This window comes from Lissotriton vulgaris, chromosome 7 (genome assembly GCF_964263255.1).
Source record: "Lissotriton vulgaris chromosome 7, aLisVul1.2, whole genome shotgun sequence".
Taxonomy (NCBI): Eukaryota; Metazoa; Chordata; class Amphibia; order Caudata; family Salamandridae; genus Lissotriton; species Lissotriton vulgaris.
Genome location: NC_141695.1, coordinates 316443637 through 316460241, shown reverse-complemented (window position 1 = coordinate 316460241; position 16605 = coordinate 316443637). Strand labels below are relative to the sequence as shown.

The 16605-nt window shown below is 47.0% G+C and overlaps 1 protein-coding gene across 1 annotated transcript in view; it reads left to right on the top strand.

Annotated features, from left to right (window-relative positions):
* Window positions 1-16605, top strand: part of FUZ (fuzzy planar cell polarity protein) — a 118554-nt gene that overhangs the window by 29041 nt on the left and 72908 nt on the right. The window contains exon 5 of the mRNA XM_086930143.1: window positions 2135-2239. Within this exon, the coding sequence (XP_086786269.1) occupies window positions 2135-2239 (105 nt within the window). The remainder of the gene's footprint in view (window positions 1-2134; window positions 2240-16605) is intronic.

Here is a 16605-nt window from a genome sequence, read left to right as displayed (position 1 = left end):
ACATGGTAACCTTTGGTGACTAACAGGCATTGAGAAGTGAGTGAAGCAATTGGGGTGAAAAACGGGTAGCGAAACATATGCGAGTTCTGGGAACACAGAGATGCCTAAAGGTGAGTTGCACAAACATTTCATATAAGGGAAACAAGAGTTAATATAAGAGGTTTACTTAGAGCAGGAACTTTCCATTCATTTTTCGTTATTCCTTGTAGTTTCTTCTCTTTTTCAGGTTGGATCCTGAGGATGGATCCAGTCTGGTTTCTCTCAGGTAGACTCTAAGTGTCCAGTCGAAGGGCTTAGACATGGGCTCTGCGACAACAAGCTTTTTCCAGAGACCAGGCGTTTCTTTTTTTTTTTTGTTTACAGTCGACTTCATACATCTGTTTTTAAAGGCACTGTGTTGCTTCTATGTTGAGCAAAGGTTCTATTTATGGTCCCGCCCTTCTTCCAGCAGACGTTTATTATAGGGGTTTGAAAGGCCAACTTCATCAGTGTATTTTGGCAGTTCCAGCTATGTTTTAGAGTGGGGCAAACGCCTCCTCTGAGTGTAAATATGCTCAGCATTAAATGTGAAAAGAGCCTAACCCATTTTGGGCTTCAGAAACCTCTCCCAGTAATGCCTTTTCCTACAATTTGCAAGTCAGTACTTCTGATTTGATAATTGTGTGCCACAACAGGAGATGGAAATAGGTGTGGCATATAGTTGAGTAAATCAGAAATGGTGTCTCTCGCTCTGCCTCTGGCGGGGTAAAAAAAAAAGCAGATCTGCCCTTGAGGTACAATTAAAAATGGGATTGAAGAGGTCTGTGCTCCTACGTCTTTCCCGCTGTCCCTGGTTGCTTTAGGCTTGTGCCTTTCCACCACAATAGGTTGCATTTGCCTCCTGTTCTCCCATGTGTCCCCTGTACCCATCTTCAGTCTTGTGTTGGCTTCTTCCTAGCTTCACCATCTCTTGTCTCCTTCCTCTGGCTGCTGATAGATATTAGCTCTCCTGAGCACAATAGTCTGGGGTCTGTTATCAGGCTCCTACTTTCTCCCTGCTATATATGCTGATCTTTTCTACAATCCCAGCCCGGGCCTTCTTGCTTCAGGTTTCTGCACTCCTCAACCATCATGTGCACAAATGTGGCTCCTGTGATCTTCTCTTGAGCCACTAGCACCCCCTCCCTGGAGTGTGGCAGTAATCTGCAAGATGCCTAGTAAACTGCTGTCTACTCCCTCAGACTTTTGCTCTCTGTGTCTCCATCCCCACAATCTTGTACAATCCTACTTTCCTCAGATGATGTTCTTGTTTAATGCCAGTGATCTAGAGGTAGCCTAGTAGCGGACAGGCTGTTCGCCAGTTTCTCAAAGTACCTGATACATCACTGTCTCAGATGCAAATAGTGGTGTTTTTTTCTGCAGTTTCCATCCTCAGATTGCATGTTTCTTCAAAAAAGCTCCTCTATCGTCCTAAAAGTGTGCTTGAAAATTTACCTTGACTTAAAACATTCAACTGATTCCTTTTTTTTGCTTTCTTTCTAGTGACTCGCCCCAAACACTCCATCCTCTTCATGCCTCCTTTCTTGGATTACAGCCTACTCTAAATCACTTGCATATTTACATTAGTTACCTTTAATGTGTTTCTCCACCATGCCCACATCTCATTTCATAGTTCACAAGCTCTCCTTCTTTGATACCATTCCACTGCAATCTAACAATACCTGATCTCCTCTAGCTTGTCAGTTAATGTCACCTATTATTTGCATGAACTTAAATAGCCCCTTCTAATAATCAAATGTAACCCTATCAGTTTAATCTACCACAAATAAACTGAAGCAAATGCATGAAATGGTCTAATTACTAGAAATAACCACAGGATTTTGGGTTCCAGAGCAAAGTGCTACCAGCTGAAAGCGCTCATTACAACAATTCAGTATATGCTTAGCCTTTTCTCATCATGCCACACACTCTTTCCTTACATGTTCTTTGCTTGTATCTCAGGTCTCTGTAGGACATGGCCCTACTAACAGACCTCCTGTCCCCTTCCAGGCCTGCTCTGCCGTTCCATAAAGACGTCTTGCCTGCTCTGGTCTGAGATCCTTTTTTGCATTCTAGTCCTCTGCTCCACTCTTACATTGTTTGGTCACTTCTCTAGGCCTGCTACCGGCTGATTGACAGCTTCTTGATGGTGTCCGAGAAGAGTGGTGACCTGACGCAGTGCGTAGATTGTGTGGTGCCCTACGATGGCCCCATCCTGCAGGTGAGCAACAACCCACAACAGAAATTAGAAGGGATGTAACGTGCTCGTGCAAAGGGGGCTGTGATGGGTACAAAAAAGGTCACTTGTGCATGTGTTCTAAATTTTTTATTGATTCACTGTGATTCTTTAGCCCAAATATCACTTGTTAGCAGAGAAGATGGTTTTTTCACGTAACTAAATAATGTGGGCGTCTGACCCACAGCTTGAAAAATGTTCAATTGTTCCACAATCATGGGGTATAAATATTTTGAATTCTAGAAGTCTCTGGTCTTTACATAGGACTTGTCTTGCACTAATTTGAGTTATTTTAGTAATTTCACAGCTAACTGAACGTTCCTAGCAAGGGAAATATAAATGTTCAAATTAAAAACTTTCTTCGAATAAACTTCTATGGTGCAGAATATGATAAAGTAAATGATACCTTCCAACTCCCCCTCATTTGACAGGTGTCGACCTCTTTTCTATAACGAATGTAAACCATCCAAAATCACCCTATGTGCAAGTAGACTGTCACTAGGCCATGCTCCATTCACTTTAAAGGGATCCGACTGTTAAATATCTGGCTTCAGGAATTTTATCAGAATATGTCAAGGGAATATTCTAATGGGCCAAATGTAGGCCTGGTTTTCCTTGATTCTGGGGATAACTTACAAGTCCTAGATTTACATAAAATGGGCGTCCAAATAGGCACCAGGATACAAATGGTAGAACATGTAGAAAATGAGGTAGGAATTTTCAGGTTTTAAAAATACTGATTGTTATAATGACTGCATTACTAGGAATTACATAACCATTGACAAAATAGCAGGAAATGTATATGAAAAATATGCAGCGAAAGGTTCTCTTTTTCATAGGGAAGGGGCTGAACGTGCAAACGTGTGCATCGCGGAGACCATAGGCGGAATATTAGGGGTTGTGCAATTTCAGAAGTAGAAAGATCTGGTAAGAAGTCTGTGGGCTCCAATCACCACCATCACTGCTGCCATCCTAAATCTTTTAACCAAACGTACGCCTACACTATTGTCTCTATCAGCATTTTCTAAAAAGATATACTCTACATAATAGAAATGTTCTACCTGTACAAAAAGTCTCGATGCAAATTTTAAAAAAATCAGATAGAAGCATATTTGAAAATCTTGCATTAGGTAAATAAAGCATGTGCAGCAAACCTAAAACTGTACCCAAATCTTTTATTAATATATAATTATGAAAATATGACACTGAGGAACTGTTCCAAGATATGTAAACACATTTTTGTGGATTTCAGTACCTATATTTAAAAAAAAAAAACACGAATACTAACTTTACGCCCTCTTATATAAGCACCTCCGCGAGTTTGAGTTTGAGTTTAAAATATTTCTTGAGCGCACGTACACCGAGCGGTTTCATGGCGCTATGGAGTACTACAGATCCTGAGGGACAGAAGAAACGGGGGCGCCTAAGGTGCAGTTAGGAAGGGAAGGCTTGGGTAAAAAGAAAGGTTTTGAATGCCTTGCGAAAAAGAGCATACTGGGTGCAAGATCTCAAATGAGCCGGGAGGGAATTCCAAAATGTGGGAGCGATTGTTGAAAATTTGGAGCCGCCCCATTTTTTCCTTCTAAAACTGGGAACTGCGAGCAAATGTTGAGTAGATGAGCGCAGCTCCCTGGAAGGGACATATGAATGAATTTCGGATGTAATAAAGGCGGGGACTGACCCAGATCGGGTATTAAAAATAATGCAGCCCAGCTTAAACTGGGCTTGTTCCGGTATGGGGAGCCAGTGCAGGGACTTGAGGAGGGGAGTGACGTGGTGTGATTTGGGTAGATTGAAAACCAGGCGAACCGCCTGGTTTTGAACCAACTGAAGGCGTCTCGCGATGTACGCAGGCATGCCACTATAAAGGGCATTGCCATAGTCCAGGCGGGAGATAACCATCGCCAGGACTATGAGTTTGAGTGCGGAGAAAGAGAAAAAGCGAGAGACTTTGCGGATGGTACGGAGGGAAAGGAACGATGAGGAAACCACGGAACTGACTTGGGAATGAAGAGAGAGTTGGTCATTGAGTTTGAAACCGAGGGTTTTTACAGAGGAAGAAAGGGTGGGGGGGGGAACCAAGGGAAGGGGGCCAAAAGCGAGAGGACCAAGGACTGGAGCAACCACCCGTAAGCACCAACTCCGTTTTGTCGGGGTTTAGCTTCAGGTGGTTGTGATTCATCCAGTCTTGGATAAAGGTCATGACTGAGTGGAAATTAGATATTGACTGGGGGGAGGAAGAAAGGGAGAAGATGAGCTGGAGGTCATCCGCGTAGTTATAGACAGAGACCTCCAGCTGTTGAAGGGCAAAAATAGGAGGGGACATGTATAAATTAAATAGCAGAGGGGAGAGGGAGGATCCCTGGGGTACCCCACATTGAACTACCCGGAAATCCGCAGAGTAGTCACCCAATTGCACAGTTTGGGAGCAGTCGTGCAGGAAGGAGGACACCAGACCAAGGCCGAGCCCTCGATTCCCGCCGCTCTGACACAGGAAAGTAAGATGGTATGGTCAACCGTGTCAAAAGCGGCGGAGAGATCAAGGAGGACCAAGGCCTGGGGATGGTTGGTGTCCATGCCCTCTCTGAGATTGTCAAGGACCGATATGACTACGGATTCTGTGGAGTGAGCGGGCGGAACCCAGCCTGCCTAGGGGCCAATACGTTGTTCGTCTCCACAAAGGTGCTCAGTGTACTGGTTACAGGACGTTCCAGTACCTTCGCCAGGAATGGTAAGAGTGAAATGGGGCGGTAGTTGATGGATCGCCAGGGGTCAGCACCAGGTTTTTTTAGAATGGGTAGGATAACGGCCGATTTAAGAGAAGGGATGACAATGACCTGTGAGAGGGAGCTATTAAGAAAGGTGAGGGGTGGCAGAGCACAGGTAGAGTAGATTTGTTTAAGGATATGTGCTGGACAAGGATCTAGGGGGGAACCAGATTTAACCAATGGCAGAAAAGATAAGAAGGAGTCTTCTGTAAGAAGAGGAATGGATTCAAGGCGAGCTGCAGCTGGGGGGCACTGAGGGCTAACAAAAGAAGGGGAAGGAGGGGGGATGTTCGCTTTGATGGAAGCTATTTTATCAAGAAAGAAAGAGTTTAGGGAATCACAGAGGTGTTGTAATGGGGAGGGTTTGAGTGTGGCCCTATCAGAATATGCAAGGTCATGCACAATAATAAAAATTTCTCTGGGACGATTTTCGGCTGTGTGGATCCTGAACGAGAAATAAGCCTTATTAGTTGTCAAAATAGAGTTTTTATACGAAGCCAGGAGAGTGACATACTGATTCCTAAGAATTGGGCAGTAGTTTCGCCTCCAAGATCGCTCAAGTCGGCGGACACTGAGTTTTTGTGCCTTCAATTCCTCGGTGAACCAGCGATTTGCGTCATTAAGACGCCTGGATGAAATCCGCCTAAGTGGGGCGACTGAGTCACATCCTGCTCGAAGCCACACGTTGATGGAGTCCGCTTGGCTGAAAGATGAAAGTCCGCGGAGGTCCGGGCTGGATGTGGAAAGTGTGGCAGACAAGGAGGCCACATCCACCCGGTTCCATGAGCGCAACCAGATGTTTTTAGTGGGAGGGGGCTTAGCCACTGGACTAAGGGACAAAGAAAAAGAGATAAGGGAATGGTCGGACCAACGACAGGGGGAAATAAGCAGCGAGGTGACCGGGCAGTTGAGGGACCAAATCTGGTCAAGGATATGGCCCTTGCTATGGGTTGGGGCGTGGACAGCGGAAGTGAAGTTAAGAGAGCGGAGAGTTTCCGAGAACTATTTGGATGTTGCGCATTCGGCCGGGTCAGAAGGCCAGAAATTGAAGTCCCCCAAAACCACAACGGAGGAGTTGTTTACTGTTAAGGTGCCCAGCAAGTCTAGGAAACACGAGAGGAAAGATTGGGGGGAAGAAGGAGGACGGTAAATGAGGACACAGGTAAGTGGAGATCTGAAAGAAAGTGAGCGAACCACTAGGCAGTCAGATGATCCAAAGGAAGGGCAAGTTAGGGTTTGGTAGATGATTTCCCTGCGAGCAATCAGTGCGACGCCACCACCCGATTTGCCGGGGGGACGGTCAGCTCGAAGAGCATAGTAGGATGCTGGAAGCATGGCCAGTAGGGAAGGGAGGGAGCTGTTGCAGAACCAAGTTTCTGTAAGGAATAGAAGATCTGGTTTGTGAAGGTCGAGTAAGGTAAAGAGTTCGTGATGATGCTTGACAGCTGATCTGGTGTTAAGGTAAAAGGCCGAGCAACGGGGGGTGAACAAGCTGGTGAAGCAGCGGACGAACAGATGGCGGGGGGCGGGGATGCGGAATGGGGATGGGAAGACGCGGATGGGGAAGACAGTCCCAACCTGTTGATACGTCCTGTAGTGGTATCGTCCAGCGGCCACGGGCCTTGGAGACTGGTTAGTTGCGCAGAAGAGTATTGGGCTGGAGCGGCAGAGTAGCCTGCCCCTAGCCCCAGTCGGACGTGGACGGGCGCAGACGGGCTTTTCTTAGGCGCGCCTTTGGCGCGCAAACATCGCGCCCGCTGCGCTCGTCCGCTGAGCGTCCGAGGAAAACACATAATTTGTGGAGGGTGGCCGTGGGCGTGGCCTCCGGTAAGGGGCGTGGCCTGCGGCCTTGGCAAAGAGCACGCAAAGGAGTGTCTAGCCCGGTTGTCAAACAGCGCTAAGTCCGCTGATGGAAGCGGGAAGGTAACAAAGGGTAGGTGATTTTAAAAACACAAGAAATTACAGTGAAATCAATGGTTAAAAATGAGAAAACTCCCGGCTTCCGCCTCAGGAGTGTAGCACAATATGGATGGCGGCGCTAGCAGTCAGCGTCGCTTTATAGCGTGTGGCGGTGGGCGTGGCCTCCAGTAAGGGGCGTGGCCTGCGGCCTTGGCGAGGAGCTCGCAAAGGAGTGTCTAGCCCGGTTGTCAAACAGCGCTAAGTCCGCTGATGGAAGCGGGAAGGTAACAGAGGGTAGGTGATTTTAAAAACACAAGAAATGACAGTGAAATCAATGGTTAAAAATGAGAAAACTCCCGGCTTCCGCCTCAGGAATGTAGCACAATATAGATGGAGGAAAGAGCGTTTAATAAAAAGGACACTGCTGGTGTTCTACTTGTTTATTTAAAGTTACACCCAGCAGTGATCTTTTAATGCAATGGGAAGGAGGGAGGGAAATAAAAAAAAAACAATTTTAAACCACACACCAGCGGAAGGGGTTTAGAGGGTAGCCATATGTTTCTCTGAATGCAAAACTGTGTGAAGACCGCAGAGGCCAGGTTCTCTGAGCACAGTTGTTGCACGCACTCCCAGTCTGGAGTCACCCAAAAGCAGTAAGAAGTTGATAGCCTGGTCTGAACAAGGCCTGGTGAACTTTTTATGTGGCTGACGCACTGTCAAGTTGTATGAACATAAGCCAGGCCAAACCAGGACTGGTTCCAATAACAAAAAATCCCTGTACCCTGGATTCTAGTTAGCATCCGTCTAGTCGACATGAGAACCCAATCTGCTGGACCACTACTTTGATTCCAACACCACCCCCTCTCAATTTATGGTTAGGTGTATGTTCTCTAATGTCATACTATCCATACCAAACCACTGTTTGTAACTAAGTAGGAGACTCCGGGAAGAATTCAACTCGACACATCCAATGATGTCGGTCCCACTGAAACAGTCCAACCATCCACACTCAGAACATAAATAGATGAAAAAATGTGTGGCGGAGAGGAAGGCACCTCACGGGCGAACAACCCTCGGGGATCTTGGCAGATGTTACCAATTCTATGCCCCTTTCTCATCATCGGTTGCCATTCCTTTTCCAAGAAAAGAACAGTGTCAAAGCAGAAAATGTGCAAACAGAAAAGTGCTCAACAGGAAGCTAGGAAAAATAGCTCCCTGATGTGACAAACAACGAGAAGTGAGGTTTAAAATCAACAGACTCAGGTGTGTGCTGGTGAGTTAAAAAGACTGGTAGCTTACTGTCGCATACCACTACCTGTAACCGACATGTTTCACTGCCCAGTAGACTTAATGGCAGTTTAATCAGGGTTCACCACTCTGTCACCGCACCAGTGTTGGACATCTTTAGTTAGGAAACCTCAACCAGCCATGTCCTCTCATACCAGCTGGTCAGGAAAATTCGCCGCCCTGCTGTAGATTGTTATATCAATCGTACAGATAGGAACCAGGACCGTATCTCATCCCAGGAACGGTCCTGGTTCCTATCTGTACAATTGATATAACAATCTACAGCAGGGCGGAGGATTTTCCTAACTAAAGATGTCCAACACTGGTGCGGTGACAGAGTGGTCTTGATTTTCCTGGGAGACTGGCAGACCTAAGTTCCCAGTTCTGGTCACAACAGGCAAAAGTCATGCTGAGCTTATCCACGCTTATGTACAGCTCCAGTTTGGCAATTCTACGTAGCCCAAGCTCTCCTCTTTATAATAATTTACCAGACACAGGTGTGATTTAGTGTCCGAGTCTTTCAAGTTTGTGATGTGGGGTTTGCCTCCTTTGAATTGTCCACTCCAGTGTTCTGTTCATTTCCAGGAAGCAGTCTGTCACAGCAGGAGCGACTTCAAACTTGATAACCCCACGCATAGGCCATGGGAGTGACTAGAGGACAACACCTGGATGTTAGCTTCATTGATATTTGCCTAGCAAAACGTTACCACGGCCCCCAGCTCTGTTCTTCATGATTCCCAGATCAGCCCATCTACTCCTTAAAATGTGTACATGCCCCACTGACCAGTGATCGTCACAGAATTAAAGAACTCTTTTGAAGTGCAAAAGATCCTGGCTCAGCCTTCCTCTGTTGTGACATCCACATTACTCTAGATAGAGGAGACACTGCTTCATCCTTCTGGACTTCTGTGCAGCATTTGACCCAGTCTCTCACCTCATGCTCATCCAATGCCTGCATGAAATCTGAATCCAAGGATATGCACTCCAATGGATCTGCTCCTTCCTGACTGGAATGATGCAATCAGTTAGTCTGGCACTGTGCACCTTCTACACCTGTGACCCCATCTGAGGAATTCCAAAATGATCCTACCTGAGCCCGACCCTCTTCAGGACATATATGATCCCTCTAGCCAGCATCATACTGTCTCACAAAATCAACGTAATCTTCTATGCCGATGACACACAACTAATTTCCTCCCTCAGGGATAGATGCCCATTACTCTGATCAAGATCAATGCCCGCATGACTGAAATCGTAGACTGGATGAAGACAATGGCCTGAAGCTGAACACTTAACACCATTTACACATACGTTAACTCGCATGTGACCACTGACTAGGGTCTCCCAAGTAACTTGGTCCTGAAAAAACAGCACGCATATTTGGTTGAAACATGTCGACCTAACACTAGGATGTGAGCAGCCTTTATTATCTTATTTCACGTCCACCATCACTGTTTTTAATCCTACAAAAGGGATCCACGATTTTACAAAAAATAACAGCTCCACTGTAATCAGGTGTTGTAGCATACATGAGATGCATTAGGTGTCTTGGGTGGGAACCCAATGATGAAGCATGCCATCAACTAGGTTGGTGGGAGAAGGTTCATTTAAGGGAAACATGCTTAACTCATCCTCTCATTCTCCTATTTGTTTACCTCGCTTGAAACTGGACACAGACAGGACTAAAATGGTGATCTTCGGGAAGAGCTCTTCACAGTGGGACTCCACCTGGTGGCCAACACAGCTAGGGGAGACACCCAACTCTACCACCTATGCGAAAAACCTTGGGATTGTCATCGACAGCAAACTTGTCAAACAAGTCAACCCCTTCACTGCCTCATACCTGCATACCCTGAATATACTGAGGAAGATTTTCAAATGCCTCTCAATCAACACCCAAAAAACCATCACGCACACCCTGGTCACAAGCAAGCTGGATTCCGGAAGAACTCTCTTAAACCTGTATCACCATAAAACTTACCAGAAGGCTGCAAATTGTTCAGAATTCCACAGCCAGAATCACTTTCAACATCCCACACCACACTCACATCACACCACACCTGAAGTAGCTCCACTGGCTCCTCACACACACTTTCAAGGCACTACATAACACTGATCTAGCATACCTAAACAATTGCATCTGCTTTCACAAAACTTCCAGACAACTCCGCTCAACCAGATTCCTACTTGAACCAGGCCAATACATACAGAAAATAAGATCCTGCAGTCGAGCCTTCACCAGGTACTTCCTTGTTTTGGCGAAATACCTCGATATATGATTGTGCAACTCATTGCAATCAATCTGTCAGGACCCTTAGCGCAAAAGCAAAGAGTAGGGTGCTGCTGCTAAATAAGTGGTCCTGTGCAGAGAGCGCCAGCGTCCTACCCTTCCTCTGCTGGCCTGGAATTGCGGACCACTTATTTAGCAATCCTATATTGAGTTATTTCTTCTAAGCAGGGAAGTACCCTGCACTGCACATTCCTCTCTAGGTGTAGTTGGGGATTGTTTAGGTCGTGAAGAAACGCCATTAATTGAGCTGGACCACAAGGCATGGAACATGTCAACCCCATTTATGTTAGGCTACCTTGGTCCATTGAGCTCTTATGATAACCTCCTTTTCATTGTTTTTATCCCTGCCAAGGGTACCATCATATTAAAATAATATGGTATCCCTTAGACATCTGTCTTATTTATTTATTTATTTAAAGGTTTTGTAAAGCGCGTAGTAACCCAATGAGCATCCCAGCGCTAACCTGCATCTCCAGGGGTTTCAGCCGTCTAAAGAGTTATGTTTGAGGGAAGAGGAGAGTCTTTAATGATTTCCTGAACTGGAGGTGATTCGATTCTGTCCTCAGTCTTCGTGGGAGGTGATTCCAGTGTTTGGCCGTGTGGACCGAGAAGCGACGGCCACCGGTCTTGGCTTTTTTGACTCTGGGGACTGAGATGAAATTTTCTCCGCTGGACCGGAGATCCCTTTCCACCTTGTAGGGGATTAAGAGTTCCTTGAGAAGGGGGGGCCGTTATTGTTAAGGGTTTTGTGGGCCAGACAGAGGGCTTTGAAGGCGACCCTTTCTCTGACTGGAAGCCAGTGTAGAGACTTGAGAGCTGGCTTGGCAGAGGATCTTGCCGGTGTGCCCGTAAGTAGGCGGGCGGCGGCGTTTTGGACTTTCTGCAACGTGTTAAGGGTGGCTTCAGGAGCTCCCAGGTAGATGGCGTTGCAGTAGTCCAATCTCGCCAGGATAAGGCCCTGAATGAGGAGCTTCCTTGCGTTTACGGGGAGCAGGGGGAAGATCTTCCTACAGGCTCTGAGGAGACCGAAGCATGTCCCTGCCGTCTTTTTTGCCTGAGTTTTGAAGCTCAGGTCCTTCTCGATCCACACGCCTAGGCTTTTGACCTCGTCCTTGGGAGCGGGAGGGTCACCCAAGCAACTGGGCCAGAGGTGAGGTGGCAGGGAGGGCCCCTTATGACCCAGCATGAGTATCTCGGTCTTTGACCCGTTCAGCTTTAACGATGAGAGATTCATCCATCGGTGGACTTCGGAGAGGCAACTGTGGAGATCAGAGGGGGCGTGATGGGGATGTGAGAGGGTTACCACCAACTGGGTGTCGTCGGCGTAGTTGATAATTGAAACGCCGAACGAACTAACCCTCTTCTCCAGTGGGGCCATGTACACGTTGAATAACGTAGGGCTCAAAGATGAGCCCTGCGGCACTCCACAGCGGAGGGGGATGATAGGTGAGTGGCTGTCGTTCTCCCAAACCTGGAAGGAACGGCCTGATAGGAAAGATTTTAGCCACTTCAGGGCCATACCCCTTAATCCAATTATCCCAGTCGTTGGATTAGGGTGGGATGGTCTACAGTGTCGAAGGCCGCACTGAGGTCCAGGAGGATCACTGCCACTGATCCTCCCGTATCCAAAATGCTTCTGGCCTTCTCCACTGCTGCCAGGAGGGCGATGTCAGTGCCCTGACCTGGACGGAACCCTGTCTGGGAGACCCCTAATAGGTTATTGCTCTCCAGGAAAAGTGACAGTTGTTTGTTCACTAACTTCTCAGCGATCTTACTGTTTCCTGGAAGAAGGGAGATGGGCCTGTAATTGGAGAGGTCCTGAGGGTCTAGAGAGGGTTTTTTTAGTAGACCTTTAACTGCTGCCGCTTTCCAGCTGGGGGGAACTGTGCCCTCCGAAAGGGAGGAGTTAATCAGAGCCGTGAGTGGGGGGATGATGGTGCTAGACACTTTTTTCAGGAAGCGGAGGGGTGCGGGGTCAAGGGGGGAACCACTTTTAATTGAGGCCAAAGTTGCCCCTACCTCTTCCGTTGTCACTGGGCCAAAGACATCCAGGGAGGGTTGGGGGCTATCAGACGGATGGGAGGGGTAGAGATGGTAAGATCCCGATCCGTGTGAGCCGGTTCAGGGGGGGGTATAGCCAGGAGAATTTTTTGGATCTTCTCGTCAAAGAAGGTGGCGAGATTGGAGCATTTGCTTTCTGCTTCTTTAGGATCGAGAGGTTTGAGTGGGGGGTCGGGGGCGTGGAGGAGTTCTTTAAGAACGGAGTAGGTTTCGTGGGCCGAGCAGGCAGCGTTTTTGATTCTGCTCTCGTAGAAACCGATTTTGGTGTTGCGTAGCTCCTTTTTGTAGGATTTTACGGAGGTACGAAATGTTTCTTTTTTCTCCTCTGTTTTTTCCTTCCTCCAGAGGCGTTCATTCCTTTTGCAAACCTTACGCAGAAGGTTGAGTTCAGGGGTATACCAGGGTGAAGGGTTAACTCTCTTGGTGTGTTTCAGAGAGTTGATTTTAGGCAGGATGGCGTCAAGCGATTGGGTGACCCAGGTGTTAAGTTCCTTGTCCGCTGCTATGGTGTCTTGAGAGGGGTAGGGCACGTGTTCCCTTAGTTTGGCTGCCCATACGTCTGGTTCCAATTTCTGCCATCGTCTGGTATAAGTTCTGGTTTTGGGAGGTTGAGGGGGCGGAATGTCGATGTCCCATACGAAGGGGACCAGGAAGTGATCAGTCCAGGGGAGGGGGATGTGATCAAGGGTTTTCAGGTCTGGGATGTTTGAGAAGATGGGATCGAGCAGTTGCCCTCTTTCATGAGTGGCCTGTGGGTTTTTTAGGTCAAGGCCGATGGAGGTGATGTCCTGTAGCAGTTCACTGGCCTGCTTGTCGACCGGGTCCAAGAAGTGTACATTGAAGTCTCCCAGTAGTAGGTAGTTGGTGGAAGACGTACATTTAATGGAGGTCTGATCGATGATTTTGTTCGGAAAGTCTGCTAGATTTCCTCGTAGGGCGATATACCAGCGTTCCAGTCAGCGAGGTAACTGGGGAAATTTGAATAGCGAAGTGACAGCTTTCGTATCCCTTGATGTTGCCGTCAGATGTTCTGCAGGTAAAGCCCTCCTTGAGGATTATTGCTAATCCACCTCCTCTACCCTCTGGTCTATTCAGCGAGCACATAAGGTACCCGGGGGGGAGTGCAAGGACGATATCGGGGCCACTGCTGGGGGTGAGCCAGGTTTCAGTGAGAAACAAGATGTCTAAGGCGTGGTTTGTGATTAAAAGGTTAATTTTGTGCGAGTGCTTCACAAGCGACCTGCAGTTGAGTAGGCCTAGGTGCAGGCCATTGTGTGCCGGGTCTTGATCTGCGGGGTTGCAGATGGTGCATCTGGTGAATTGGTTATCACCCTTCAGGATGCGCGTGCAGGAGGGATGTTTTTGGGTATTTAAGGCTAGAAGCTCCTCACGGGAGTAGGTCCGGTAGTTCCTGGCTAAAATGGGCAGAGTGGCTGGGCCTGGGGCCGGCTGGGCCCGGACGGGCCCAGACGGGCTTGCCTTTGGCGCGCCTTCTGCGCGCTGACGGCGCGCCCGCTGCGCCCGTCCGCTGCGCTTCCTGTGTTGACACATTTAAGTAGAGAGGAGGGGCGTGGCCTGAGGAGTGGGCGTGGCCTCAGTGCTCGCCGAAGGCGTCGTCAATTTCCCTCCGTCAGCGCTAGGTCCGCTGCGTGGGAGTGATCAGGGGGGGCGGCAGGTGAGTAAAATATACACAAAGCACAAGTTGCAAGTTTTAAAAATCACAAGGAGCCCTCTCGCGTCGCCCATAGGGCATTGCAGTGCCGGCCCGACGAGGAGCACACCTTATGATGAAGTATGACATCAATATAGTAAGGGCACTAAGAAATAATCACAAGGATTTTCTGGGGTTATCCACTTCCAGCCTAGCTCCCCTTTCTCCTTTTCTCTAGCAATAGGATGTCCATGATTTATTAATTTTTAAAGTGAACAATACTGCCCTGCAAGGCTCCTCGTGTTGTTGGTTCTAGAATTCGTGGGACCAATTACATTTTCTTGTCACTGGCTATTTCAATCTTAGTACAAACGCACACCATAACTATGTACTACAGCAATAAACAAGAAGAGACCAGATTAAAGATCCTTGTGATGACGCTCAGGCTCATCACAGGGAATGTACACAATCTAACATTCCAGTTGCCGGTGATACAAGATGAGTAAGGAGATGCACCAAGGAGAGTAATCACAGTATTAATGGCCAAGTCATCTTTGAATGGGAAAACTCTTCACATCCTTTTCCCCTTTTCCATGGATGCATTTTTAATGAACTGGTGTGAAAAAAAAATGCTGTCTTTCTACTGGTTCCCTTGATCCCAAAATTGATCATCAAACTGAAACAAGCAAAATGAAATCCTAACTTGTGGTTTACAAATCTGCTGATTTACATTAGCGTGGCCCCCTCCAAAAAAACTCAACCTCCACAATGCTTGCTTTTGATTGAAATGTTGAATTTTGGCCAGAATGTCACTGCCAGAGGACTAGACTCAAGTCTCATTTATTGGGTGTTAGACTCATTCTTACTAACGCAGTCTTGCAGCTGGCCTGCCTCATCCATTGATATATCATTGATGCAATTTAATTTGTGTAAATCATAATCCTTCTGAATTAAAAAAAACCTTGGTGCATAACTCTCACATTTCACTGCAGTGGAATTGGACTTTCAGTTGCTCATTGCAGTACAGTTGATCTCTTAGAGGCTGCACCTCTTTGTCCACCTTTTGCAAGGAGCTAAAAACCTGGTTATTTTAGGTCACTTTTGAGGCTGTGGCACCTATTCCGAAGCGCTCTGAAACCCTCTGGGTAGCTATGCGCTCTACAAGAAATCAATAATAATACAGTTTAGTACATTTTGGAGAAAAGAAACATCTTTAGATTTCAGGAAAGAGGAAGTCCATGCCTTCGACTGCCATCCGACCTGGTTGCTTCCAACCTCCTCATTCACCACTCTGCTTCTCCGCCCTCTCCATTTATGGCACAGTCATCAAGTGCCCTGTTTAAAAATGAAAAGTTACTGATTTTTGCTGGAGACCTGCCTTTTCAATTCGTCGGCTTGTGGCACCATCGTGACTGCCTGTACTCTGGACCAGACTCACCACATGCCTACTCCGCGCCTGGAGACCCTCACGGGAGACAAACCGCGCTCTACAAAATAGTGCCATGCTAGTTGTGTTCGTGGAAAGGGTTGGATCTAGTAAATGGTGGCTGTGTTTACTGCCTGCTTCTTATGTAGGCAGAGTTGTTGGTTTCTAAATAAACTCGAAATTGGGGCATTGAAGATACCAAAACAGATCAAAGGTTAAGAGCAAGGAGTGTTTCTGACTAGTGCAAGCTATCCAACAGGAAACAAATGATGGAAAACATTGAATTATTATTCAAGAGATCTTTTAAGTCATTTTTAAATAAATATTTTTAGGATTTATTTGAATTGTGTATGACTTCATGTTTATGGTAGTGTGTTCATTCCAGAAAGAGACAAGGGAACAATGATGTCTAATAAGTTAAATCTGCGGCATCCAGCTTTATTTTAAAAAGTATGTTTAACAATGAAAACAGTATGAAAAATTACAAGAAATCTATCCCAAAAGGAAGTATGGGTGAGTCACCTGCAACCAGAGTATTAGTTGATGTCATAAACATATTTTGGGCCGCATTATAAGTCCAACGAAGCAGTATTTCCAAAGGGGATACTGCTCCCCCACACTTTGGGTTGTTCAGTGTTTCTGGATCTGAAATCACCAGGTCCGGGAACAGTAGATAGGTATCTGCGGTCCAGAGTGCTGCTTGAGAGGAGCTGCAGGCATTGGCATAGACCAGCCTTCCCTCCCCCTGCACCACCGGAAGGGGAATAAACAATGCTATGCAGCCCATAAGCCGCTCCAGCCTGCTACCACTACCCCTAACCCTCAGCATTCCCTCAACACCATTTCCCACCTACTTTGAGGAGCTGGTAAATGGGATTGTTGGGCCTGAATCAGGTTTGAGGTGTGGACTTGAACCTGGTGATACCGGGTCCACGTGCTTTCCCATTCGCAAGTGAATAATGCGTAATG